Source organism: Malus sylvestris, chromosome 2 (genome assembly GCF_916048215.2).
Source record: "Malus sylvestris chromosome 2, drMalSylv7.2, whole genome shotgun sequence".
Classification (NCBI taxonomy): domain Eukaryota; kingdom Viridiplantae; phylum Streptophyta; class Magnoliopsida; order Rosales; family Rosaceae; genus Malus; species Malus sylvestris.
The window spans coordinates 9,327,344-9,353,415 of NC_062261.1; the positions used below are offsets into that span (position 1 = coordinate 9,327,344).

The 26,072-nt window shown below is 37.3% G+C and overlaps 3 protein-coding genes across 4 annotated transcripts; 1 reads left to right on the plus strand and 2 right to left on the minus strand.

Annotated features, from left to right (window-relative positions):
- Positions 1 to 934: 934 nt before the first annotated feature.
- On the minus strand, positions 935 to 4,742 carry LOC126591032 (uncharacterized). The gene is made up of 3 exons (XM_050256569.1): positions 4,379 to 4,742; positions 2,191 to 2,515; positions 935 to 2,078 (listed from the first exon to the last, which is right to left on the minus strand). Exons 1-3 carry the CDS (start codon positions 4,457 to 4,459, stop codon positions 1,234 to 1,236), a joined length of 1,251 nt encoding a protein of 416 aa, XP_050112526.1. The 5' UTR covers positions 4,460 to 4,742; the 3' UTR covers positions 935 to 1,233.
- A 1,551-nt stretch (positions 4,743 to 6,293) lies between these two features.
- On the minus strand, positions 6,294 to 7,850 carry LOC126591148 (heavy metal-associated isoprenylated plant protein 27-like). 2 transcript variants are annotated; one of them, XM_050256729.1, is made up of 2 exons: positions 7,705 to 7,850; positions 6,294 to 6,831 (listed from the first exon to the last, which is right to left on the minus strand). In XM_050256729.1, exons 1-2 carry the CDS (start codon positions 7,783 to 7,785, stop codon positions 6,445 to 6,447), a joined length of 468 nt encoding a protein of 155 aa, XP_050112686.1. In that variant the 5' UTR covers positions 7,786 to 7,850; the 3' UTR covers positions 6,294 to 6,444. The 2 variants fall into 2 exon arrangements, with proteins under 2 accessions (XP_050112686.1, XP_050112693.1); XM_050256736.1 differs by having other exon boundaries at positions 7,490 to 7,841.
- Positions 7,851 to 19,566: 11,716 nt separating this feature from the next.
- LOC126591079 (GDSL esterase/lipase EXL3-like) lies at positions 19,567 to 21,462 on the plus strand. Its single transcript, XM_050256643.1, has 5 exons — positions 19,567 to 19,908; positions 20,001 to 20,131; positions 20,212 to 20,445; positions 20,578 to 20,833; positions 20,935 to 21,462. The coding sequence occupies exons 1-5, from the start codon at positions 19,623 to 19,625 to the stop codon at positions 21,126 to 21,128; spliced, it is 1,101 nt and encodes a 366-aa protein (XP_050112600.1). The 5' UTR covers positions 19,567 to 19,622; the 3' UTR covers positions 21,129 to 21,462.
- The last annotated feature ends 4,610 nt before the right edge of the window (positions 21,463 to 26,072 follow it).

A 26,072-nucleotide genomic window follows, 5' to 3' on the forward strand; every position in this document is an offset into this window, starting at 1 on the left:
GCCTATGCAATTAATTCAAGATATCAATCTCTACCAAAATATATTTCAATTTTTTTTAGTATATCAGTATTTTTACACTAGAGGAAGAGGGAGTTCGGCTAAGAGAAATACTACCATACATTAATATGAGTGGCAAAATATATTTCAATTGATATAATCACTTTATGCAAATATGACTGCAAATGAATTTGCTACTTAACGACAATTACATGAGTTGTTAAGCATGGTTTACTAATATCCCCAAATAATGACATTTCTCGGTTAAAATCCAATATGTATGGGTTAAAAATCCATATGATCAACAAATTTTCCTATTAATGTGATTTTTCGTTGACCCCACACTATTTTTTACCTTTCACAATTTTTATCATTTTGATCATTTTCAGTTCATTTTAATGGTCGAAAATTGTGAAAAATGTGTAAAATATAAAACAAAATGTGGATAGCACCACCCAAAACTAAGCCCCAGTTTGGGGTTGAGGTGATTTTAAAAAAAACTCCTATGAAAAAAAGCTCCTATGAAAAAAAACTGAGAGTGTTTTTGGTGTTTGGTAAACTTAAAAAAAAAGGGCTTATTTTGGAAGTTGCTGTGAGAATAAGCTGAAATCAAAGGAAAAAGCTGAAGCTGCAATTTGTAGCTTTGGAAAACTGGCTTTTTTTCAAAGCACACAGAACTACAGTGCTCCTTTAATGAAAAGACCCACTATCAGACTTTTTTTTTTCAAAAGCACTTTTACAAAAAAGTTTACCAAACACTCTGCTGATTTATTTCACAGCCGCTTATTCTCACAGCACAGCCGATTATTCTCACAGTAGTTCTTTTTCAAAGCACAGCAATACCAAACCAGCCCTAAAACATCTAACGCAGCGACGTTGTACCCGATTAGAGCCAAAGTGCCAACTACCAAAAACCAATAGAGAAATGCCGAAAGAGTTGAGAAAAAGGAAATGATATTATAATCGATTTCAAAAGAATTGCAAAGTTTGTGATGCATCAATATGCCATCTACCCTACAAAAAAAATACAAATCTTTTCATTCCCTAAAATCTCTGCCGTTGCTGTTTTCTCAACCCAACCGGGAGTCGCTCCAGGCACGAGAGAGCAAGCAAACCAACACCACCAAAGCCGGAAACAACCTCTTCACACCTTCAGTACCGAAAAACTATCAAATACAAAGTTCACTGGCGCTTTCAGCTCCTCACTTGTCAATCTTCCACTTTCCAGGCGGGGGTTTAGAACGGTACTGTGTATGGCAATGCACATATATCGGACTCAGGGAAGAGGCGAGCACATGGCCAAGACGTTGCATCACTGTAGCTCAGGCTGTCACTGACGACTGTAGGTTTCTCAACGCCACAGTTCCATTTTGTCTTTGCCTCAAACCATCCCTCATCGTCGATATCCACGGGAAGACATTGTGAGAGAGGAGGTTGAACCCAGTTTTCCATTAGCTCTCTGTATTGTGAAGGAAAAGAACCACTGCCAGATTTTCGGTGTTTTTCTTTACCACGCCTGGAAGAGCGTTCATTGCTAGCATTTCCAGAAGTAGAGCACGGATGCTGTCCCTCATCCACGCCTTGTTTAGGAGCAGGTTCTTGCAGTCCTTCAACAAAGGCATTATCTGTCCTTCCTGAGGAAGAGCAAGGGTGTCCTTGGCTAGGTAGCACTTCTGGACCTTTAGGCCTTTGAAGTGACAACCGGGAAGGCTGTTCCTGGCTTGGGAGAACATCTGGACCTTTAGGCCTTTGGAAAGACAACCTGGAAGGCTGTTCCTGGCTGGATAGAACTTCTGCACCTTTTTGCCTTTGGAGAGACAACCGGCAAGGCTGTTCAGGACTGGGTAGCGCTTCTGGATCTTTGTTCCTCTGAAGAGACAACCGGCAAGGCTGTTCCTCTTTGGGTAGCACTACTCGATCCTTGTGCTTTTGGAGAGGCAACTGGCAAGGTTGTTTCTCTCTGGATAGCACCACTGGATCTTTGTGCGTTTTAAGAGGGAACTGGCAAGGCTGCTCCTCTCTGGGTAGCAGTTCAGGATCTTTGTGCCTTTGGAGAGGCAACCGGATCCGAAGAATGCTTGCTTCAAATAATAATACATTTTGAAGGAAGAATATCAGTGCCCATGAGAAGCTAACAAACCCAACAGGCAAACACCCTTCTCCCAAGTAAGGAAGAAACATAAGAGCACTCACCAGAATTATGCCTGCCATCAGGGGGAGAGTCCTGCTTCTGCCTTTTGTTGCTGTCAACGGTGCTATCAGAAGAGTTCTGGGAACCAACTGGTTGCTCATGTTCTTCAGTAAGGCCACTCTTGTCAAGGTTTTCCGTTTCATGTTTTCTCTTCTTTCCATGGTCTGTACCTTTCTTGTCTTCTTGGTGCCTTTCATCTTTGTGCCTTTTCTTCTGACTGTGCTTCTTATTTTCAGGCTCCCCATTTTCTCGAGCCTTCTTTTCTTTCTTCTCTCGTTTTTTCTCCCTCTTCTTTTCCTTCTTGGCCTTCTCATCTTCTCTTTGGAGCTTCAAATAACAAGGGTAACCATCAACTTTTGAACTCATTGGAAAAGTTTAAATTACTGTCACAAAAACAAGCATGCCAAAGCAGACCACAAATTGTTGGATAAAACATAACATCCTTTTAAGATCAATTTTCAGTTACATATGAAGGAACAGTGACAGAAGCTTCAGATCAGGAAGAAACATGTTAGATAGTAATGGAAATCAATAAATCAACATTGAAGACACAACCAATACGGATGATCTATGATGAGAATTTTGGTTATTATTGTTGGGTATTATTGTTTCTCTGTATCAAGAGATAATTGAATTTTTATACATGTTCATGACATCCATAACACAGCCAGCATTCCAACAAAAAACCTAAATCAAAATTTTCACACACACTATAGACTGCACTCTAACTTTGCTGCATAGAGATCAGCACTAATCATAGCCAACAACTAAGGTGAAACTTAAGCAATTATGCCTCAAGGAGGACTTGAACCAAAAACTACATGGATTCCCAATTATGCCTTGGAGAGGACTCGAACCTCCACGCCCTTAAGCACAAGACAGTCTTGAGTCTCACGTGTCTACCATTTCCACCACCAAGGCATCTTCAAGCAAACTGCACTAAAAGAAAAGGAGAACTTGAATCCTACAACATATGCCACACCCGAACACACCAGGCTAAAGGTGCTATTTATCTGACCCTACCATCTATGAAATAACTGGTCAAATAAACTAAACTGTAATTGCTTAAAATCTACTATCTATATATCTGACCCTACCTTCTACCCAAAAAATCTACTATAGTGCAAAACTCAAAGCTGTAATTGCTTAAGTCTCACCTTGGCAACCTTTCAGCATTATGACTTTCTAAGGACCCACCTGAATTCAAAGGTCACTTCCTAATCCACTATAGAGCAAACTCACTCATGGTTATGTGTAGCCACTTCAAACTTGAGTATGTAACTCAGTGAGAACTAAAATGATCTTCAAGTAGGCAGCACATACTTGAATATGTACTTGACGATCTCAAATCAGTCATCTCATATGCATATGCAAGAATGTCAAGCAATCTCGTCACACATCTCAAATCATTTTCACTAATCTGCCACACAATACAATCTCAATCCCAACCTAACAGGACTCTGAAGTGCCTGTAAAAGTATCATGTTTCGTTGTTTGATTCAAACAACACGACAATGTGGAAGCCTAGTACCAAGAACAGGTACCATCACTCACACACGTCAAGCACGCAGCTAAAGCCCTAGGAAGGTTTTAAAAGTACCATTATCAATTCCTAAAAGGAAGACAACAGACACTGATGTGCCACAAGCATGAACACAAGCTACAACACAGTAGTACCAGCTCAGCTTACAAAAAGAAGGCCAGGAATTTGTGTTTCTATAGCATTTTATTAAAACATCGGCTTCTATTTCTATCACAAATGGATGTAAAGTTTCTGGACACACTAGAGTCCAGTGGCAAACACAACACTCAACCACTCAAGATTTCATGTCAGGGGCTCAAAACCTAAGCCAAAGTTTCCGATTTTGGCCAATCAAAATTGGCTCAATCCAACAAAAACCCAGCAAGTGAAATTACGTTTTATACCGATTAATGGCTTCTATTTGTTTCTATGGGGAACTAAAAAGTGTTATCGATGGTAAAACCCACGATTCAGCTCTCGAATTCACCCATTTCCAAATTTTTCTCTCTATGCTCTTACTTTTTTCAGGGCATTTTATGGGTTCTCTTATCTACACAAAATATGATCATACGAGAGCTGAACATACACATCAATTAACGAACCGAATCGTACAGTACACGTCGAGCACAAATCCAAAAGACCCACAAAGCAAGGATTGCTCAACAAACCTTAATCGAATCGATCAGGGGCTCATCGTAGATCCCCTTCTTCACGTACCCAGGAGGAGGGTACGGAAAACACCGAGACATTTGAGATACTGCAGCAAATCAACCAACCAACACACAAACCGAATCGAGTCCGAAACAATTCGATTTTTCTCAAACCCTATCTCGAACGAGGACCCTCGCTCGCAATCGACTGCGGCTAGGGTTTCGATCCTTGTTTCGGAACACAAATGTCCCGCACGCAAACAAAGTTTTGAGTAAAAAGGGAGGGAACTCGATCTAGGGTTAGGGTTTGGAGGGGAACGAATCGCTCGAGAGCGAAGAACTTTGGAACGGGAGAGAGAGAGGCCCCAGATCCAAATGGTGAGTTAAGACCACAAAGAGCGGTATTTATAGTAGGGATTCCTCTGGCTGGCCAACGCGTTTTGGACACCACAAAATCAAACGACGTCGTGTGCGCGAAGTGTGGCTGTAAAGCAAGGGATCGTATCTGTCACTCCCAGACCGCTTTCTTTTGGAATATAATTAGCCCAGTCCAACTTAAGTGCTATCCCAATTCAGCCCAATAACTTTGGGCCTAAGCCACAGTACAAATGAAAAAACTTTGGGCCTATCCCATTCAGCCCAATAACTTTGATCTCAATGGTTGTAACCAAATCAATTAAAAAAGGGTTTTTATCACAAATAGTCCCTGACATTAATCAAACACATCATTTTGGTCCATGACATTGAAAATCAATAGAAATGGTCCCTGACATTGATCAAACACATCACAAATGGTTCTTCCGTTAAAAACTTTTTGGGCAATTTTCAAAGCTTCGTAACTCAATCGTTTCTTAACCAAATTCGACCTATGATATATCAAAATGAAGATAGGAAAGTGTAGAAAAAGATTATACCTATTTGGAAACCCAATGGTTGCCGGCGATGGCCGAAAAATAGCCTCAAATGTGACTGGTCCGCGAAAAAACTGGAAAATTTGCCTGAAATGGGGTAAACTTTAAACATTCATAACTTCTTCAATACTCAACGAAATTGAGTGATTCAAAAATGAAAATCATACTTCTCAACGAGACAAAGAGAATGGTACCTTTATTGACTGCTAATATACGATGGTTTGACCGAAAAATGGCTCGAACTTGGATAACCATTGTTGAGTTAGTCAATTTCGAGTCGTTTTCCGGACAAACTATGACGAGTTAGCCATCAAGAAAGCTAACATTCTCTTAGTCTCATCGAGAAGTATGATTTTCGTTTTTGAATCACTCGATTTCGTTGATTATTGAAGAAGTTATGAATGTTTAAAGTTTACCCCATTTCAGGCGAGTTTTCCAGTTTTTTCGCGGACCAGTCACATTTGAGGCTATTTTCCGGCCATCTCCGGCAACCATTGGGTTTCCAAATAGGTATAATCTTGTTCTACACTTTCCTATCTTCATTTTGATATATCATGGGTCGAATTTGGTTAAGAAACGATTGAGTTACGAAGCTTTGAAAATTGCCCAAAAAGTTTTTAATGGAAGGACCATTTGTAATGTGTTTGATCAATGTCAGGGACCATTTCTATTAATCAGAGACCAAAATGATGTGTTTGATCAATGTCAGGGACCATTTGTGATAAAAACTCATTAAAAAAATACTTACACTAAAATCGGGTCATGAATGATCCGTCAACAACAGTTCTTTTTCAACTCGAACTTTTTCGTTTTTCGACAACAGTTACCTCTTCACTAATCATGTCATTTCCATCACCCAAAACTCTCCCGTAAACAATTTCAAAAAATTTCGATCGCCCTCCACATCGATCGTCGAAGTTGTTCAATGATCAAAACTCTGTTAAAGTTGTCTATTGTTTGTCGCCTCTGACACGGCGTTCTAACAACGGGAACTCATATGAGATGATAACACACAATGGTGCTACAAGACCCAAAATTTTCCCTCTCTCTCTGCTTTATTCACACTTCAGGCAAACTTTTTTCATTTCCAAAACACGCTTAAGCAACTTTTACAGCGACTATTCAAAAAAGTGCTACAAAATTTACAAGTTGGAATTTCAGCATATCATTCGACTACATGATCACACAAGCATTTGGATTCTCGTCACTAAACGCCGTCGTATACTTCACTTCAGTGGAGCTTGCACGAGCGAGAGCCGAAGCCTCCGGATCCTTCAGCACGTTCCGTACGTACCCAGGTGGGGCCTTCCTGTCATATGCCTCCGGGGCGTAGGGATGCGGAACGACATCGTACGGCACATAAGGCCAGAGCTCAGCCTTCTTCCCCGTTCGATGCCTGACACGATGCAACACTTTATCGGGGTCCACATAGCCAATCACAGTGAGCTTGCTCTGCTTGGGGTCCACCTCAACCTCCGTGACTCCTTTCATGCCTTGCACTGACTTCTTCACTCTTCTCTCGCACCCTTCACAGTCCATCTTCACTTTAATCTCCACCGTCTGATGTAAAAAATAAATTTAAAAAAAAAGAAACAAAATGTGCGGTTATAGACTATTTTTTTTTTATAAATAAAATACATCGGCGAGAAAAAAGAGAAAAACAAGCAGTAAAAGTAAAGGGTAGCTGAAAAAAATACTTGGGTTTAGGGGATCAAGATCCTCTCTTGAGGAGATGGAGAGGATCCTCTAACCAGGCTCATCGGGCAGTTTAATTTTTATCCAACGATTATAATTATTATAATTTTTAAAAAAAATCTTATATTTGTAACCGTTGGATAAAAATTGAACGACCCAATGAGCTTGATCAGGAGGATCTCTCCATTTGCTCAGGCGAAGATTCTGATCCAGGGTTAGGGATTTGAGCTAGTTCAATGGTTGAACGAGCTACAATTATATACTGCTGAATCTAATCTCTCTCCTTTATAATAAAAAATAATACAACTAAATTCCGATGAATCGGCAATAAATATTAAACTCGTGACAAGAGTTCAATTAATTAGAAAAAACGGAATAATTATTAAGGAATCTTTTCTATGCACTTTAAAGCGCAAGTGAATTTGTAATAGTAAAAAGATCGGTTATATCAATGAAAATATAGTATGTCGGGCTTATAATATTCATTACATGACCAAAATACCATAAACAAAGAGACACATACATCATATTAGAGTATCTTCGACTCAAGCATCATGTTCGATTCTTCCTCTCCAACTATCGTTATACAATAGACCAAAAAGTATATGCATCGATTGACCACATATAGAGTATCTCACGTACTCGAGCATCGTGTTCGATTCTCCCCTTCTAACTATCGCCCTTGCAAACGATGAAGCAAAAAACTATACGAATAAGTGGGAATATAGTAGCAGATACCTGCAATTGCTTGCTCTTTTTGAGCTTTTTACTACTGCGATGCCACTCTCCAAGCTCAGAGACTTTACTGAGAAAACCCATTGCCACACACACAGTGCAAAGATAAAAGTAGAAAAAGTGGGACAATGCTGCGTGTGAAGTTATAAAACCCTAAAGTTTGCCTTGCACGTTGCAACATATATATACACATCAGCATGACCCGCCAAGCTGTGCTGTGCGTGGTAGCTGTAGATGGTTGGCACGTTTCTCTTTATAAATGTAGAGTAATCTAGAACCTACACGTTGTTGCTGGGCAGAGTTTTGGGCTTATCGCATTTTTGGGTTGAGTTTCATGGCAATCTATAACAGTGCAGAGACCACAAAACTTCGAGTTATCTCGCTTTGCAATATAATGGGGTCCAACCTTCGTTTTTTTTTTTTTTTTTTTAAGAACTAATGAAAAATGTTTTAAAATTTTGAGTTTTAACTAAAAATTAATTTATAATTTTATTTAATAATAAGAACAAGAGAAAGAAAACACAAAAACAAAAAACAAAAAAAAACTTAACTAAGGGCACATGCAAAGAGCACCTAACCAATCATTCAGTTGCATGACCTTTGGACATAATCCAAGTATATTTTATTCCTCTAAAATTAAAATTTCAAATTGAAGTGGGTTCCGTTTGATTCAGAATCACATATGGGGCGGTTTGGTTGGGAAGGAGTCGGTTAGGTGTGGGTTGGGATGGTTGGGGGTAGGGATGGGGCAACATCATTGACAACATCTTTGGACTCATCACCCATTTTTCTAGTAATGGTATTGAGCTATTAGTCATGCATGACTTTAACGGCGTGGACGTTGAGCTCTATCATTTTTTTTTCATCTTTTTATTGCACTCTGTGAAAGAACTTGAAAATCTGGGACGAGTATCTACGGTTAAGTTTCATAAATAGTGTAGCATTGTTAAGTTTCATAAACAGTGTAGAAAGTTCATAAACAGTTGAGTACTGTTAAGTTTCATAAACATTGAAGTATTGTTAAGTTTCATAAATAGTGTAGTAAGTTTCATAAACAGTGTAGTACTATTAAGTTTCATAAACAATATAGTAAGTTTCATAAACAGTTTGTGTGAGGGGCGCGTGTCAGTTTTTTTTTAATATTAAAATTATATCTTTTTCATTAAAATTTAAGATTTTTTGTCTTTTTTATTAAAATTTAACAGTTTTTCATTAAAATTTAAGTCTTTTTCATTAAATAAAGTTATAGCATGATTTTTTTTTTTATAAAGATAAACTTAGTCCAAGCATTTTTCATGAATGTTCCTTTTTATATATATATATTTTAGTAACTTTTGTCCATTAATTTTTTTAATTTACTTATTTTCACGATTTAAAATTGAGAAAAAATTGTCAATGATAAAAATGGGCGTGGGTAGTACGGAGTGAGGTTTGGATTTTGAAGTCGTAGTATCGAGCATCTAGGACGGGTAAGTCTTCAATAGTCTATTTTTATATTCATTAAATTGATAAATAAGAAAAAAAGATAGTATTGTTGATTTTTTTTATAAAGATAAACTTAATCCAAGCATTTTTCATGAATGTTCCTTTTTATATATATATATATATATTTTAGTAACTTTTGTCCATTAATTTTTTTAATTTACTTATTTTCACGATTTAAAATTGAGAAAAAATTGTCAATGATAAAAATGGGCGTGGGTAGTACGGAGTGAGGTTTGGATTTTGAAGTCGTAGTATCGAGCATCTAGGACGGGTAAGTCTTCAATAGTCTATTTTTATATTCATTAAATTGATAAATAAGAAAAAAAGATAGTATTGTTGCAGTCATATTTAGATTAGGAATGTGATTGTGTAAATCCTACTGTATCTAAGGATATCTTTGAATATTCCTTTTAGTAGTTAGTATTCTATTAGAGTTGTAATCCTAAAAGAGTAAGGATTTAACCTATCATACTACTATAAATAAAGGCACAATAGGGTGATACAACACACACCTCACAATTAAGGTATGGTTTGGGGTTGAGATGATTTTAAAAAAAGCTGGTATCAAAAAAAGCTGGCGGTCATTTTTGTATTTGGTAAACTTCCAGCTTCAGCCTTTTTTCACAGTTTTGGGTGAAAAAAAAACCAAAAAACAGAAGCAGCAAAACGCAGCTTTGAAAAGCTGGCTTTTCAGCTTCTGTGCAAACCTCTAAAACAAGGGTGAATAGTGACCCTTTAATGAAAGTTTCTGGCAATCCTACCGTGAACTCTCTCTTCCGCCTCCACACTCCTTCGTCAAACCCACCACTCTCCCACACCTATCCACACCCCTCCGCCTCTCATGCTCCTTCAAACCCACAAAACCCCCAAACCACCTTTTTTATCCGCCTCAACACCGTCGCCTGCCAGAGACGGAGTCATCGACTTCGGAAAATACAAGGGCAAGATGTTGGGCACCCTCCATTCAGCCTACCTCAAGTGGGTCTCCAAAAATCTCTACGCTCGCGACTTCGAGGATTGGGCGAAGCTCACCGACCAGGTCTTTGACGACGCCGTTTATCGAGACCTGATTGAGTGGGAGCTGGGGGAAAACGTCCTGAACTAAAATCAACAGAAAACAGACCCAGCCTCTGACGTCGTTTCGTCCACCGAGCTATGGCGGCTCCAAACCCATCAAGAACCCTAATTTCCCAAAACCCATTTCTCCATTTCATCGATACATTCACTCAGCTCAAGCTTAGGCGGTTGATTCCAAGGATTCCAAGCAGGAGGAAGAGAGAGTGCAGAGAGAGAAAGAGCTGAGGTGAGATGGTCTGAAAGTAGGGTTGTCTCGGTGGATGAGAGAGTGAAGAGAGAGAGAGTTGAGAATTTTCAAGAAAGTTCGAGAATGTAGAGAGAAAATAAGACACAGGGATAAGGGAAATGAGGTGTGGGCCCCACGGCCACACAAAATCCTCACATAAAAATAATAATATTAAATAAAATATCATAATAATAATATAGTATTATACCCTTTTTGGTCATTTCATACAGTCACAACTGTTTTACATAAAAGTTTACCAAACACTATCATACTGTTTTTTTTTCCAAAAACACTTTTACAAAAAAGTTTACCAAACACTCTGCTACTTTATTTCACAGCTGCTTATTCTCACAGCACAGCAGAAGCAGATTTTTTTTCTAAGAACAGCAATATCAAACCAGCCCTTAAATCTCTCTCTTCTCTCTCTTACCGCTAGCCTCTTTCCCTTTCTAGTCCTAAATACAATTTAGTCAAATAAACTCACAACACGTTATTAGCACACTCTTACCAAAAGCTAAGGAACTAAAGGATTGTAAGAGGAGGTTTTCTTCTACAAAATTCAAACGCTTTTATTTATTTTATACCAATTAGGTACACTTAAATAAAGTAAGATATTTGAAACGTCCACGAAGTATGAAAACATTCTCCATGATGCATGAACCCCCTATATTTAATATTTTCCTTCCAATATATATATATATATATATATATATATATATATATATATATGTTTCATGCATTATGCAATTATTTTACTATGTGGAATTTGTGAGTCAAAGCATATAAATAAATTATAAGCAATTTAGGGTTTTTGTGAGTCAAAGCATATAAATAAATTATAAGCAATTTAGGGTTTTTCAAACCCTAAACATGTCGACAAAAAAAAAATCTAGGAATTTAATGCGGCACGGTGGTGGTGGAGTTGATTGCCATGTTTCATTATCAATTGAATGCTCATTAGTGGTCCTTCGGTTGGTGCTCATGGAGTTAAAATCAGTATAGTTGACAGGAATTGAAACCTTAAATGCGCATAATTGCCTTAATATTAGGGCACACTAGAACTAAATATAAAAGTTATTTAGCCACACGTCGATAGATCAATGAAGCATGTGGCATGATTAAACTAGTTAGAAAATAACTATTGTACCATTCTCTCGCTTTAATTTATTGCTTTCTTTCTCTCCTCCTCTCTCACTTGTCTTTTCTACTCCCTTCTATCCTTGCTTTCTCTCCTCTCTCACTTGTCTTTTCAACTCCCTTCTAAAAATATAAAAAGTGAGTTTTTAGAGTTTTAAAACTTAAACTCACTCATTTCTTCTCTCCCTCCCCTCTTTTTTTTTTTACCTTTTTCGTCTCTCCTCCAATCCGCTCTCTTCATTCTTTCGGTTATTTCTCTCACTCCTCTTTCTCTCTATCTTGTCTAATCCACTCTCTTCTTTCTCTTTTCTTCAATCATCTCTTACTTTCTTTCCTCATCCCTCATCTTTCTCCCTATCCTGCGACCCCCTCTTTTTAAATCTCTTTGTCTAGTTTAAGTCGTAAGATTTAAAAATTTTAAATCACAAACCAATCAAGTTTTTTAGTCTTAAAAAAAAAATGTTTTGAAGAAATGTTCTTAAAAAATGTTTTGAGAAATAGTAAAAAATTTCAAATATAATACCAAACAGACCCTTAATCATCATAACTGTTTTTTTTTTGTCACTAAGTGTTTTTTTAATGGAAGATGATATCATTAACTTGGAAAACTTACAAAGTGTCTTGGATTAGGAGATCCTGAATAACACTAGGAGGCTCCTCAACCCAAACTACTCTTGTCTCGATGGACAACGCTACATTTGCCAAACAATGAGCAATACTGTTATTATTCCTTGAAACGGAAATAAACTTAGAAGCAATATACAAATCTGCAATACGAAGGACACCCCCCCTCCCCCCCGGCTAATAAATCCATGGCCAAATAGGAATAGTTTGGTGACATCCTTTAAAGTTGGTGACAGATACCAGAATAGGAATAGTTTGGTGACATCCTTTAAAGTTGGCACTTTATAGCAACTGTTATACGATGTCATGTAACTCTCCGCTGGGTGCTTGGCAGTAAACTGGTGCAGACGTAGAGGTCAGTTGAAAGTTAGTTTAGAAAGAGCATGATACACTGTGTAGTCGGTGATGTGATTTACGGCTCAAAATTAGAGTGTTAAAGAATCTAAAAGCAGTGTCAGATCGAGAGAAACAAAGAAGCAGCGTATGAAGTTTCTATATTGGGCGACCAGTCTGTTACGTGCAGAAAGTTTTGGCATCACGACTTGTGCTTCTTGTTTCATTTGGTGTCCTATTTAGGCGAGATGTATTCTATTTAGGTTAGAATTTGGCTTATTGGTTGAATTCCTTGGTTGATGGAGAGATTAGTTATCTATTTGAGTAGGATTTATATTTACTTCCAGTTAAGATTATGATTCTTATTACAACCTAACCCCTATACTCTTTCGTTAAAAAAAAAAAAAAAGCCCTATAACTCTACAGATAGGACCTAGGATTAGATTATTAGTGTGTGCCTCTTCATGAGTATAGAGTTTTTTTTTTTTTTTGAACAAGAGTGTAGAGAGTTTTATCTAATTGGGTTTTAGTTGGAGGTTACCGTTTGGAGTCATGAGTGTGTGGCAAATTCATAGCTCATTTGTTTGACAATTTGGCGAGAGTTAATTTGTGAGTTCGTAATTAGAGAGCAATTTGGGAGGGTCATCTTCGTTTGTTTTGCATTCTCTACTTGTTTGGTTTAGGGGTTTGTAATGTGTGGAAATTTGGATTGTGAGAGTTAACCACTCTTTTGTAATCTTTGGTTGGTTAGTGAAATTCCTCGTCGTGCATCTCTTGTGGGCGTAGGCTTTATGCTAAACCATTTAAATCTCTTTTGTTTCATTTGAGATTGTTTGTTTTAGCTTTCACCTACAACATTAATATTTAGTACTTTGTTAGATTTCTTTTCCACTTGCACATAAAAGTAGATCAGTTGGAGGCTACCATTTGAAATCATGATTTTTCCTCCAACTGGCCTTGCTTCAAAACTCCTCTTAAAAGTCAATTTATCATAAAACCCTCTAAATTGGCTGAAATTAAGAGAAGGAAAATGATGAGGCTGTTTTAAGTTTTAAACACCAACTCCTCTACAAAACTAAGGAATAAATTATATGAAAATATAGGAAAGAATGCACCTATCACTATCAAGTAGAAGATGACGGTACGTATACTTTCAAATGAATCAAATTTTGAAATTGCAGTGATAGCTAGCCGATAATGTTTCAAAGCACACAATCCCCATCCAACTTAATCAGCATTAATTATTGTTAAAGTTTTTTGTGGGTTCCGTCAATGTTCTTGATGTGTATCATTTTTTTACGAACGATAGTGTTAGTGAATTAAATTGTTAAATGTTAGGAGAAGAGGAACAGTGGGAATCAAACCCGCACCAGACACATAGGCATTAATGTTTTCTACCACTGTGGTAAAGCACCATCTTCGCTCCCACTCTGTATTGTTTCTGTTTATATTGCTTTATTTGCTTGAATTTATGCCCCACAATCAATATTTCCGGTTACGCAAACCCTCATAATACAAGAAGAAATAAGAAGTGAAAAACATAAGAAAAGAGGGGGACGTAAACCCAACCCCTCTTAAGAAAATAAATAAAAATACAAGAAAAGATGGGGGACATAAAACCTAAACCTCTCTAAAGAAAAATCTAGGAGGTGCAAAACAAGTTGCAAAGCACTAAAAGCAATATGCAGTACGTACATCATCAATTTTTGGATAGTTTGTTTCACTCAAGGTATTAAATATCGATGATATCGGAAATATCGGTAGTCCAAAAATACGGAAATTTCGATGGAAATATCGGGATATTATCGATATCTATAAAAATTGAATAAAAACCACGGAAATTGTAAGAAAAACTTGGAAATTTTTATTGAAACTTTGCAGGATGTTTATTTAGTCAATTATCTATTAGTTTATCACAAAAAATTGGAAGGAAATGTATTGCATGATAGATATAACTTATTTAAGTTGATTATATAGCGAGCTGGCAAACGTTGTGAGTGTAGAAAATATGTAGTAATTAATTAAAGAAGTTTAAACACACCATAATCATTTATATATAATGAATTAGTACAATATTTTACACTTATACATTGCATGGTAAGATACATGAGTGACTTAGCAAGGTCTAAAATATCGATGATATCGAAATATCGGTAGTCCAAAAAAATATCGGTAGTCCAAAAACACGGAAATTTCGATGGAAATATCGGGATATTATGGATATTTTAGACCACTCATGCTTGGAGACTTCAAAGTAAAAACAACCACACATTTGCTTTATAATTATACGAGAAAATTGGAGGAGCACTAATCCTTAAACTTTAGTCGAATTGGAGTTTTAGTTCTTGAACTAAAATTTCGTGAATATTGATCTATATTAATAAGATGATCTTTTTTAACTTTGTTCAACAACCTAAGATACATTATTAGTACCTTTTTAAAATATGGATGGATCCAAAACATTGCAGCAGTACTGTGCTGATAGCAAACATGCGTTGGACATACATTTAGTGTCCAGAAAGTGATTAAGCACTATGTATGTAAATATTGTCACTGTTGTTTTTACTTTTTACTAGCTCTACTGTCTCAACCAAACTGTAAAAAAAGATTAATGGTTCATTTGGAAGTGTTTTTAAAATGACTGAAGATTTTAACTACATAGTATAAAATGGAGTCTACCATGTTGAGTGGATGAAAAGTAAATAAGAGTCTACTGGCTCAACATACACGGATTCTTTTAGCTATATAATATAAAATAGTCTACACTGTTGAAAATTGTACAGTTCGGTTTTTGTTTAGCAAAAATGTTTTTGGGTTCTAAAAGCACTTCAAGTGCTTCCTGCAAGAAACACATTACATATGCTTCTTCCAAGAAGCACTTTAAATACTTTTCCAGAATTCACTTGAATTTTTACTAAAGATTGGTTCTCAAAACATTTTCTCTATAAAAAGTACTTCAAATGAGCTTACAAATATTTCAACTGAATCAGTTGGAGTGAAGAAGATTTTGCCAGCTTATTTGGATTCAAATGTGAAGATTCAAGACCTATTTACTGGTGTAAGTTTTGCCTCAAGTGGCTTGGGATATGATCTATTAAAGATCAACACCAGCCCATTAAAATCAGTCGGTACAAAAGAACTAGATTATTCTAATTCAAACATGCATAAAATTGTTCTAGAAGATTCTAGCATATAATATTGAAGATGGCTGGTGCATGTTCGAATATGCTAGAATATTCTAGCAAGCTAATGTCAGTGGGCAGCTACAAACGAACTGGATTTTTCTAGTTCAAGTCTGCATGTTAATTCGGCATGCATGCACAGTAAGCTAGAAAGTTCTAGCAACTTGTGTGGCTATTATGTAATGCCCATGTTGGTGGGCAAAGGGAATGTCGGTGAACACCACCTATAAATAGGGGTGTGTGTGTATTGCTATGTAATCAAGAAACTAAGAAAGCTTACAACGAAGTAGTAGGCAACCAAGTGAGAATGAGAAGCAAGAATAGTCTTGTAGGAGTGTGAGTGATCTAGAGTTTGTCTATAGAAAGTAAGTGAGTGTCATAGCTTCTAAATTGTGTCCTTGAGAGTGTGTGTTGTAATATTTTGTGAGTGTAATACAAGTAATTTGTTTACTTGTTTTGTCTCTCCAACACTTGTGTTAGAGTTGTGTACTCTAGTTTTCCTCAACAATTGGTATTAGAGCGGTACGATCGGGGACCGTCTCTAGTGAAGCTTCCGAGAATCATGAGAAGTTTAGTACTTCACATGATTGTTGACTAATCTTGTTCGACTTATCGAAGTTCTGCTGACATGATAGGAGATCTTCAAGTTGTTGGAGGAATCAAAAAGTTGAACAATAAAAATTACAACACATGGGCGATGTGTATGGAGTCTTACCTACAAGGCCAAGACATTTGGGATGTCGTCGGCGATAATGAAGTTACGTAGCCAAAAGAAGACACCAGCGACACTTTTAGGAAGTGGAAGATCAAGGCAGGTAAGGCCATGTTTGCCTTAAAAATCACAGTTGAAGATGACATGTTGGAGCACATACGGAAGGCCAAGACACCAAAAGAAGCGTGGGACACCTTCGCCACACTCTTTTCAAAGAGGAACGATACAAGACTGCAACTTTTTCGAGAATGAGTTGTTATTGGTGGCCCAACGAGATATGACGATTGTTGAATATTTCCACAAGGTAAAGTTTATTTGCCGTGAAATTTTTGAATTAGATCCTAGTGCTGCCATTGTAGAATCCAGGATAAAAAGAATAATTATCCATGGATTAAGACTCGAATATCAAGGCTTCGTTGCCGCTGTACAAGGATGGCCGACCCAACCATCACTTGTTGAGTTTGAGAATTTGTTTGCCAATCAAGAAGCTTTAGCAAAGCAAATGGGAGGGATCTCGTCAAGAGGTGAGGAGGAAGTGCTCTACACCAAAAGTAAAGGCAGCTTTAAGCGGCATGCTGGTAGTGGATCTAAAAGAAATGGTGACAAGGCAAAAGGTCATCAAGGAGGAGGGAGTTCTCAACCAGGGGGAGCTCCAAAGTATCACGGCAACCGTGGTCAGTCCTAGAATAATAAAAGGTTTGAGGGTAAGTGCTACAATTGTGGAAAGAAGGGCCACATAGTGAAGGAGTGCTAGTTCAAAAAGCCTGCAGAAAGTAACGTCGCCAACTCAGAGAAGAAAAGTGAAGATGATTGGGATGCCGTAGCATATCTAGCTATGGAGGAAGAATGGGACGCCGTAGCATATCTAGCTATGGTGGTGCTCAGAAAATGAAGTGTTGCCTAACTCGAGAGAGATTGAAAATATGTTGCAGGAGAAAATGGGAAACCAAGTTGCCCAAGTCCAATTGAGTCTCGATAAGCTCGAGGAATTGCTTGATGGTAACGATGTCAAGCAAGAAGTACCTAAGAGTCCCTCGCAAGTGGGTGTGTATCAACCACCTGGAGAAGTTAAACCTGGTGAAGTGGAAGCATCGTTTCCACGATCACAACTAAGGAGGTCAACAAGAATACCAAAGCCAAATCCCAAATATGCCAACACAACCATAGTAGAATAAGCAGTTGAAGCTGAGATGCGTAAAGAAGCATCATAGAACTTTGAGTGGCGTAAAGCCAAGAGAAGAGGTTGATGCGTTAAAGAAATGTCAAACTTGGGATTCAGTGGCAAGGCCAAGAGATGTGAAGCCCATATCTTGCAAATGGGTGTTCAAGATAAAGCATTGACTCGGCGAGAAGAAAAGAATGAGCTGGTGTTGAGGGGGAGTGTTAAAGATCAACACCAGTCCATTAAGATCAGTCGGTACAAAGGAACTAGATTATTCTAGTTCAAACATGCATTCTAGCATATAATATTGAAGATGGCTGGTGCATGCTTGAATTGTTAAAGATCAACACCAGCACATTAAGATCAGTCGGTACAAAGGAACTAGATTGGTCTAGTTCAAACATGCATGGTTTTCTCTAGAAGATTCTATAATGGGAATATGCTAGAAAACTCTAGCAAAGAAGGTTGTTCCTTAAGTTGGTGGAAGATTCTAGAAGAATGGTGAGGTTTCCACCAACATGCAAGATTAGTGTAGATAATTCTAGCTTGGGAAGTTAGTAGAATTATCTAGATAACTTTAGCATGATGTTTCCATGCTTCTCCAAGGTTCCATCCATGCCTATAAAAGGAGAAGGCATCCACACCATTTGTATCAACCAAGTAACCAAGTAACCAACCAAGCAATCAAGAAGGCAACCAAGTGAGAGTGAGAAGCAAGAATAGTCTTGTAGGAGTGTGAGTGATCTAGAGTGTGTCTCTAGAAAGTGAGTGAGTGTCATTGCTTCTAAGTTGTGTCCTTGTGAGTGTTGTAATATTTTGTGTGTGTAATACAAGTAATTTGTTTACTTGTGTTGTCTCTCTAACACTTGTGTTAGAGTTGTGTACTCTAAGTTCTTCTCAACATGAATATGCTAGAATATTCTAGCAAGTTAATGACGGTGGGCAGCTGCAAATGAACTAGATTTTTCTAGTTCAAGTCTGCATGTTAAGTCGGCATGCATGCACACTAAGCTAGAAAGTTCTAGCAACTAAGAAATAGGGGTATGTGTGTGTGTATGCTATGTAATCAAGAAACTAAGAAAGACTGTAACGAAGTAGTAGGCAACCAAGTGAGAGTGAGAAGCAAGAATAGTCTTGTAGGAGTGTGAGTGATTTAGAGTTTGTCTATAGAAAGTGAGTGTCATAGCTTCTAAGTTGTGTTCTTGAGAGTGTGTGTTGTAATATTTTATGAGTGTAATACAAGTAATTTGTTTACTTATTTTGTCTCTTCAACACTAGTATTAGAGTAGTTTTTCCTCAACATGATCCTCTCACTCCCAAAATAGCGTTCCTTTGGTGCTTAACATGGAACAACAATATCCGCCGACCGAAAAGGAGCAGATTTCATACAAAAACACTCATAATTTAAGGAACCCAGAAACAATAATAATTGCAGGAAGAACTTACCTTTGTTGCTGTCGAGGGAAGTTGAAGAGGAGAGAGGAAGCAGTGTAGGTTTAGATTAAGAGAAATGGCATTTTTTGTGTAATTTTACTCTCAGCGAGGTTTGAATTTTTGCAGCAGTCACTGATTCGTGTCGACCAAGAGATTATCCGTGCATGAGTGTTATATGAGAGAATTTATATAGGTAGAGCCTTGACTCTATTTCCTATATTTTTGGCCATCCGGAGCCTTGACGTTAGCGATGCGAATTTTTCAGAAGACGCGTTTTGCAAACACAAAAAAAGTTTCAAAACAAACAAGTTAAAACTAACTATTAGTTTAGTGACATTTATGGAGGTTTTGCATTCAGCCGACGTTATCGAGTGCTGAATGGAGTTAATATATGGCCCCTTAGTTAGATACCAGAGTGCGTTGAATTAAACCAATTTCTATCTAACAACTACTAAAAACTACACCTGTGCAAATATTTAACTACCCCCTCACCTACGCAAATGCTTAAGAGGACTTGAACATGCAGTGTATTTTCATCCACTTAATACAATGAACTTTTTCTCCCAAAAACTTCTTCCTTCATCTAAGTCTTCTCTCAAATTTCTTTCAGTCGTTATAGTTTTGTTCTGCTACTGCCATGCTGCTGCAGTGAAACTACCGAACAATGAAAAGATTCCGGCACTGATTGTTTTTGGAGATTCAATAGTGGATCCCGGAAACAACAACAATATTGGCACTATAGTCAAATGCAACTTCCCACCTTATGGGAGGGACTTCATAGGAAAACGGCCTACTGGAAGGTTTAGCAATGGCAGAGTTCCCTCAGACTTGATAGGTAAATCTAACTACTGTCATTGCTGTTTTTACTTTTTACGGCTGCTGGCTTAACCAAACTGTAAGAAAATTAACCCGTTCCAAACTTTTCAGCTGAATCAGTTGGAGTGAAAAATATTTTACCAGCTTATTTGGATCCAAATCTGAAGATTGAAGACCTACTTACTGGTGTAAGTTTTGCCTCGGGTGGTTCAGGATATGATCCTCTCACTCCCCAAATTGTGGTAAATATTTATTATCGTCCCATCTTTTACTATTTAGTATTTCATACATCCTTGCTTTCTGTTAATTATGCTTCGTTCAGTCTGTCCTATCATTATCAGATCAACTAGACCTGTTCAAAAATTACATGCGCAAGATAACTGCAGCAGCGGGGGAGGAGAGGGCGGCAACTATAGTATCAAAAAGCATATACATTGTGTGCATAGGAAGCGACGACATTGCAAATACTTATTTATCTACACCAGTGAGGAGACCTTACTATGACATTCCAGCGTATACCGATCTCATGATTAACTCGGCTTCAAGTTTCTTACAGGTAATTGCAAAGTCAGCATGGGAAAATGAATTTTTCATTCTTGAAACTTTGCTTCCAAGTAATTGAGATCAAGGATTAAAGTGAGCTTTACTTTTTGCCCTTATTTTAATGTGGGGAAAAATTGGGCTGCAGGAACTTTATGGACTCGGAGCAAGAAGAATTGGAGTAATAAATCTGCCGGCAATCGGGTGTGTGCCATCACAGAGAACAGTGGGTGGAGGCATAAATAGGGATTGCTCCGAGACTGCTAACCAAGCGGCCCACCTCTTCAACTCCAAGCTCTCGGCCAAAATAGATGCCTTCAATAAGAGGCTTCCAGAAGCGAGGGTTGTCTACCTTGATATCTACTACACATTGCTTTCCCTCATCCAAAACCCTACTCAATATGGTAAGATCATCATATTTGTTTAATTTCAAATTAGTGATACATCAACTAAGTTTACGGGTAATGTTAAACTGTGAATCTAAGGTACTTATACATGGATTCAGGATTTGAAGTGGCAAATAAGGGCTGTTGTGGAACAGGAAACATCGAGGTTAGCGTCCTGTGTACTCGTTACTCTCCGGGAACCTGCAATGATTCATCGAAACACATATTCTGGGACAGCTATCATCCCACAGAGAAGACATATGAGATCCTTGTCCCTCTGGTTTTCGATGCGCAAATTCGTAAATTCTTCTGATCATCAGCTTCTCAGTCTCTCAAGTCTCAACAATCAATAAATTGGTAAGCCAGCTTAATGTGTTGTATTTCTCCTATTCTATATTGTCTTCAGTGTCGTACTTTTCGATTGTATTAATGTGCACAAAATTCTTAATACAATCTTACGGTGTGTGAACAAAAAGAAGAAATATGGATTTATAGCCTTCATATTTGTACGTAATAAACTAATTAGAAATCCAATTTCGAAAAACATGTCTTGTGAGCCAATTAAGGTTCCAAAGAGATTCACCCTCATAATCTGCAACGTGTTGGTGCATTTTTAATATTAAATGAATAAATTATAATTGTCATTATTTGTTGTTACTTAGTGGAAAATTAAGATGATCGTCATTGTTTGTTGTCAGTGGGAATTAAGATGGAGTCTTTAACCTTTCATATAATGTAGCTCTTATAACTTTGGACCATCCTAATCGTGTCCACATGGTGGAGTTGATTGCCATGTTTCATAATTAATAGAATGGTCAATAATTGTCCTTTGTTTGGTGCTCATGGAGTTGCAATCAGTATAGTCGACAGGAATTGAAACCCTAAATCAGTTGATCCGCATAAGGCCTTCATATTACGTCGATCGAGAATATTTACTAATTAGCCATATATTAATAGGAAAACTAATGAAAATGGCTTGAAAACTTTGAGTTTTAATGATAAGGACAAAATAAAGGGTAAAGTGAATAGTACCATGATTGACTTTTTAGTGTAAAAATGTGGTTTTTCGTTAAAGTGAACAGTACCGGGTGCTTTTCGTTAAAGTTTCCATTATTAATAGTTAATTTTTCTTTTGGATATAAAAGTTATTATTAAATTTTTATAATAATTGTACATAAGTCAATGAAACATGTCACGTGATTTAGACTAGTTAGAAAATAACTAATCTATCATTCTCTCACTTCAATTTATTGATTTCCTTCTCTCCTCGTCCTCTCTCTTGTGTTTATCTACTCCCTTCAATCTTAGCTTTATTTCCCCTTTCTCTCCCTTCACTCTTTCCCGTCCTTCTCTCTTCCTATGTCTCTCATCTTCTCTCCGATGAAGAAGAAGAGGTCATTGCCCATTGGTGACGGCGAGTAGAACTAGATCCCAACTGCTCAATCAATCAGCGACCACGACATCGTGATTGACACAATTCTTTCCAGAACCATCAACGACCTCAATGAGACTGTAGGGCGGATGGTGCAGCGTGGTTTGGGAATGAGTGGTCACATATCAACTGTTGTGTCGAAGAGAGTTTCTAGAAGAAAGTTTGTTGAGGCTAGGGCCGCAAAAGTGGAACTTGAGTATCGATGAGGTTTAGAAGACTCCATAGATGGATCAAATATGCAAAATTCGTGCTTCGAATTTTAGGTCATTTTTGCTACTTAATTTTGTAATTGAATTTGTGTTTGGAATTGTGGAAGGCAAAATCCATAGGAAAATAGAAACTGCATTGCAGAGTCTGAATTCAAATGTAAAAGCAGAACCAAAAACAGACATTCATTGCACAGCTTGGATCTCAATATAAAAACAGAACCAAAAACATACACTGCATAGAGCCTGAATTCAAATGTAAAAGCAGAACCAGAAACATACACGCCATTGCATAGTCTAAATTCAAATGTTAAATAGAAACCAAAAATGGAGATGGCATCGTAGAGTCTTTAATGTTGGAACTTACTTGGATTTTACTAATTATAATTAAGGTTAATTATCCATATCAGACACTAGAGTTTAGTTAGGAGTTAATGACTTGGTCAATTGAATCTCCTATAATGTCGGACGATAAGGATTACGTGATGAAGTAGAGAACACCCTATGATCGAAAGACAAGCGTAATGCTTGCAGTTATCAAACTGCCATCCTTAATGGGAGGAGGTAGTTAAGATGAGATGTCTGTAGATGTCTATATATATACTTGGTCCCTGCTCAAGGAAAGTCTGTTCCATTTTCTGAGATAAAATCTAGATCCATTACTAGAAGAGAACATAAGGTTTCCATTGAGTAGAAGATCAAAGTAAGAGGCTTCAATCTGTGTAATGGCTTCTTCAGGTAAAAACTTGAACTATTGCTAACAGCAGTTCGTCAAAAATACCATGTGTGCATGTCGCAATATCAGAAACAATTAGTTCGTTCAGAGTGTGACAGATACCAGAATGGGAATAGTTTGGTAAGATCCTTTAAAGTTTTGGTACTTTATATCAACTGTTATATGATGTTATGTAATTCTACGCTGGTTGCTATGCAGAAAACGACAATTAAAAGAAGCTTCCCCAACGATTCCACCATACTCTTCTTGTGACAAGCCCCAGAACAAACATAGTATCGGCGTCGATACAACCATTAACATTCAGACAATAATCAACCATAACATGTTTCGTAGCTACGGGCAACATAAACTTTTTATTTTCTTGATAAAAAATAACGTCTTCATAATTCATGATCCAGCTTAGGAACTCTTATGCCCTTTTTAGGGTCAAAACTTAATGTTCCACGGTGTAATGTTTCATGACCAATTAAACATACACCATGACGCAGGGCATAAATCGAGATTTAAGCACAAGTCGACCTTATCATAACCCCTAGTACTCCAACAACCCTGGCGATGCTATACACTCCAAAAACACTCAAATTTCCAATAGGTTGAATACCTTTATCTTTGCGAAAGACTCGGGCTCAATCGTCTTACAACAAGTTGAGAGCGGATGTATTATCCGAGTTTTATTGTTGCCCCATTTCCTTCTTTGACATGAATCAACCAACCCCTTTCATTTGTAGTTTGTGCGAGATGATAGACTACGCTCTCGTTGATGTCACGAATCAAGTCGCCGCAATCAGGGTTTTCGATGCAAATTTGGACGGGGTTGAGTGGTTTCTCAAAGGGAGGAATAGAACCTGCCATCACTTACACTCCATGACAATAGATGTGCTGGAGTCGAAATCTGCCTGATCTGCACTGGCCCTGTAGAGCTCTAGTTTATTTGCGAGATGCGATCATGTGACTTACTTCTTTTCTGTTCGGCCCCATTTTTCTTGTAAGGTTTAATTTCAATAACCCAAGAAAAGGGGTTATAGGGTTAGTCCAACTCCAACTCCTCCAACACCAACATTGTCTTTTTTCTTATACAGATGCCGAATTTCTTGAACTTTTTGCATTGCGCAACTCCCTTGTCGACCAGTGCATAAAACACCGCGTTTGCAAGCATTTACATTGCGGACTTCGTACTTGAGTAGTTTCTCTCTTTTCTTTTCTTTTTTTTTCTTTTTTTTTTTTAATCATTTAAAGAAGGGGATTTGAAGTTAAGATCCGAATTAAAGAGTTAGTTGGTCACACGATCAGTTTATATATAAAGAGTTAGTTGAACTACAAATTTTTATTTGGAAAACTTCAACTGTACGAGAGAAAGTTTATTAAATTCAATAAAAAAAAAGTTATACCTAGTCAGAGATACATAAAATAACCCCTCATAATACAAGGAAAAAAATGAAAAATATAAGAAAAGATGGGAGACATAAACCTGACCCCTCTTAAGCTAACAAATAAAAATACAAGAAAAGAAGGGGATGTAAAGCCTAAAACCCTCTATAAAAAATCTAGAAGGTCTAAACCTACAAAATAAGTTGCAAAACACCAAAGTAATACGCTAGAAGAAGAAGAAGAAGAAGAAGGAAAAAAAAAAAAAACAGACATCATAAAAGAGGAAAAACAAGTTGCAAAGCACCAAAAGCAATATGTACAACAACAATATTTGGATAGTTTGTTCCACTTATAGATGCTTAGAGACTGAAGTTAAAAATCACACATTTGCTTTATAACTACATGACAAAATTGGATCACTAATTCCTAAACTTTAGTCGAACTTGAGTTTTAGTTCTTGAACTAAAAATCCATGAGTATTGAATATGGATGAATGCAAAACATTGGAGCAGTAGTATGTGCTGATGGTAAAAAAGCAGTTGGATATATACATTTACGTTCAAAAAGTGATTAATCACTAAACACTAATTAGCCAAACCATATACATAATATACAATGAAGGTTAGATGATTTCTGATCACAATATGGTGTGAAAATTTGACTGCAAACCAACGACGTAGGAAATAAGCAGCACCATTTTTTCTTCTTCTGATAAGATAGAATTTATGCAGCTGCAAGAACCTTTGACTGTTTTAGGCCAACTCCAACTGAAGGGTCTAGAGGGCCATTGGGTCGAAAATAGCCCGAAAATCGTCTCCAACCGAAGGCCAAGCCAAAGGGCTCGTGGGCTCCACTGGACAAAAAAGGGCCAAAGGACCAACCGGCCGACTCGGGGCCAGGCTAGAATTTGAAAACCAACTGTAACTAGCTGACGTCAGCTAGCCGTTATTATTATTTTTTTTTCACAGTATTTTTTTTTTCACAAAATTTGTTTTAAAAATTGTAAAAATTCTTTTTTTTTCCCTACAACTTCCTAAACCATTAAACATTACATAACATTAGGTAACATGAAACAACATTAATGAATATTAAAGAATATTAAAGAATATTAAACAACATTAAATAACATTAAACAAATAAAAATTATGTTTGGCCCTCGGTTGGAGATGTTTTTTTGTGACAGGGCTAAAACAAGCTATATGACCATTTGGCCCTCGGTTGGAGATGGTAAGAAATATGGTCTTGCATGGTTCATTAAAATATTAATTTTTTGAAGGGCCAAAAGGCTAAAACGAACCATCTGGCCAGCCTTCGACTAGGGATGACCTTATTTCTTTCTTGTTGGGCCATCTGAAGCCTTGACTTTGAAAATGCAAATTATATAGAAGACGCGTTTGCAACATGAAAGAAGTTTATAGCTATTAGTCTGGTAATATTTCACCGAATTTCTCTTTTGAATTATCAAACTCTTAGTTTGCAATGCCGTGTCATGAGGAAATTTTGCATCTGTTGCAT

Bases quoted from the DNA above. Each gene is read 5' to 3' on its own strand.
- LOC126591079 (XM_050256643.1), top strand. From the start codon at position 19,623: ATGAACTTTTTCTCCCAAAAACTTCTTCCTTCATCTAAGTCTTCTCTC. The intron at 20,132-20,211 runs GTAAATATTTAT...TGCTTCGTTCAG, and splicing joins CTCTCACTCCCCAAATTGTG to TCTGTCCTATCATTATCAGA. The intron at 20,834-20,934 runs GTAAGATCATCA...ACATGGATTCAG, and splicing joins CCAAAACCCTACTCAATATG to GATTTGAAGTGGCAAATAAG.
- LOC126591148 (XM_050256729.1), bottom strand. From the start codon at position 7,785: ATGGGTTTTCTCAGTAAAGTCTCTGAGCTTGGAGAGTGGCATCGCAGT. The intron at 6,832-7,704 runs GTATCTGCTACT...TTTTTACATCAG, and splicing joins AAAAGAGCAAGCAATTGCAG to ACGGTGGAGATTAAAGTGAA.
- LOC126591032 (XM_050256569.1), bottom strand. From the start codon at position 4,459: ATGTCTCGGTGTTTTCCGTACCCTCCTCCTGGGTACGTGAAGAAGGGG. The intron at 2,516-4,378 runs GTTTGTTGAGCA...TGTTATTTGAAG, and splicing joins CCCTGATCGATTCGATTAAG to CTCCAAAGAGAAGATGAGAA. The intron at 2,079-2,190 runs GTGAGTGCTCTT...TATTATTTGAAG, and splicing joins TGATGGCAGGCATAATTCTG to CAAGCATTCTTCGGATCCGG.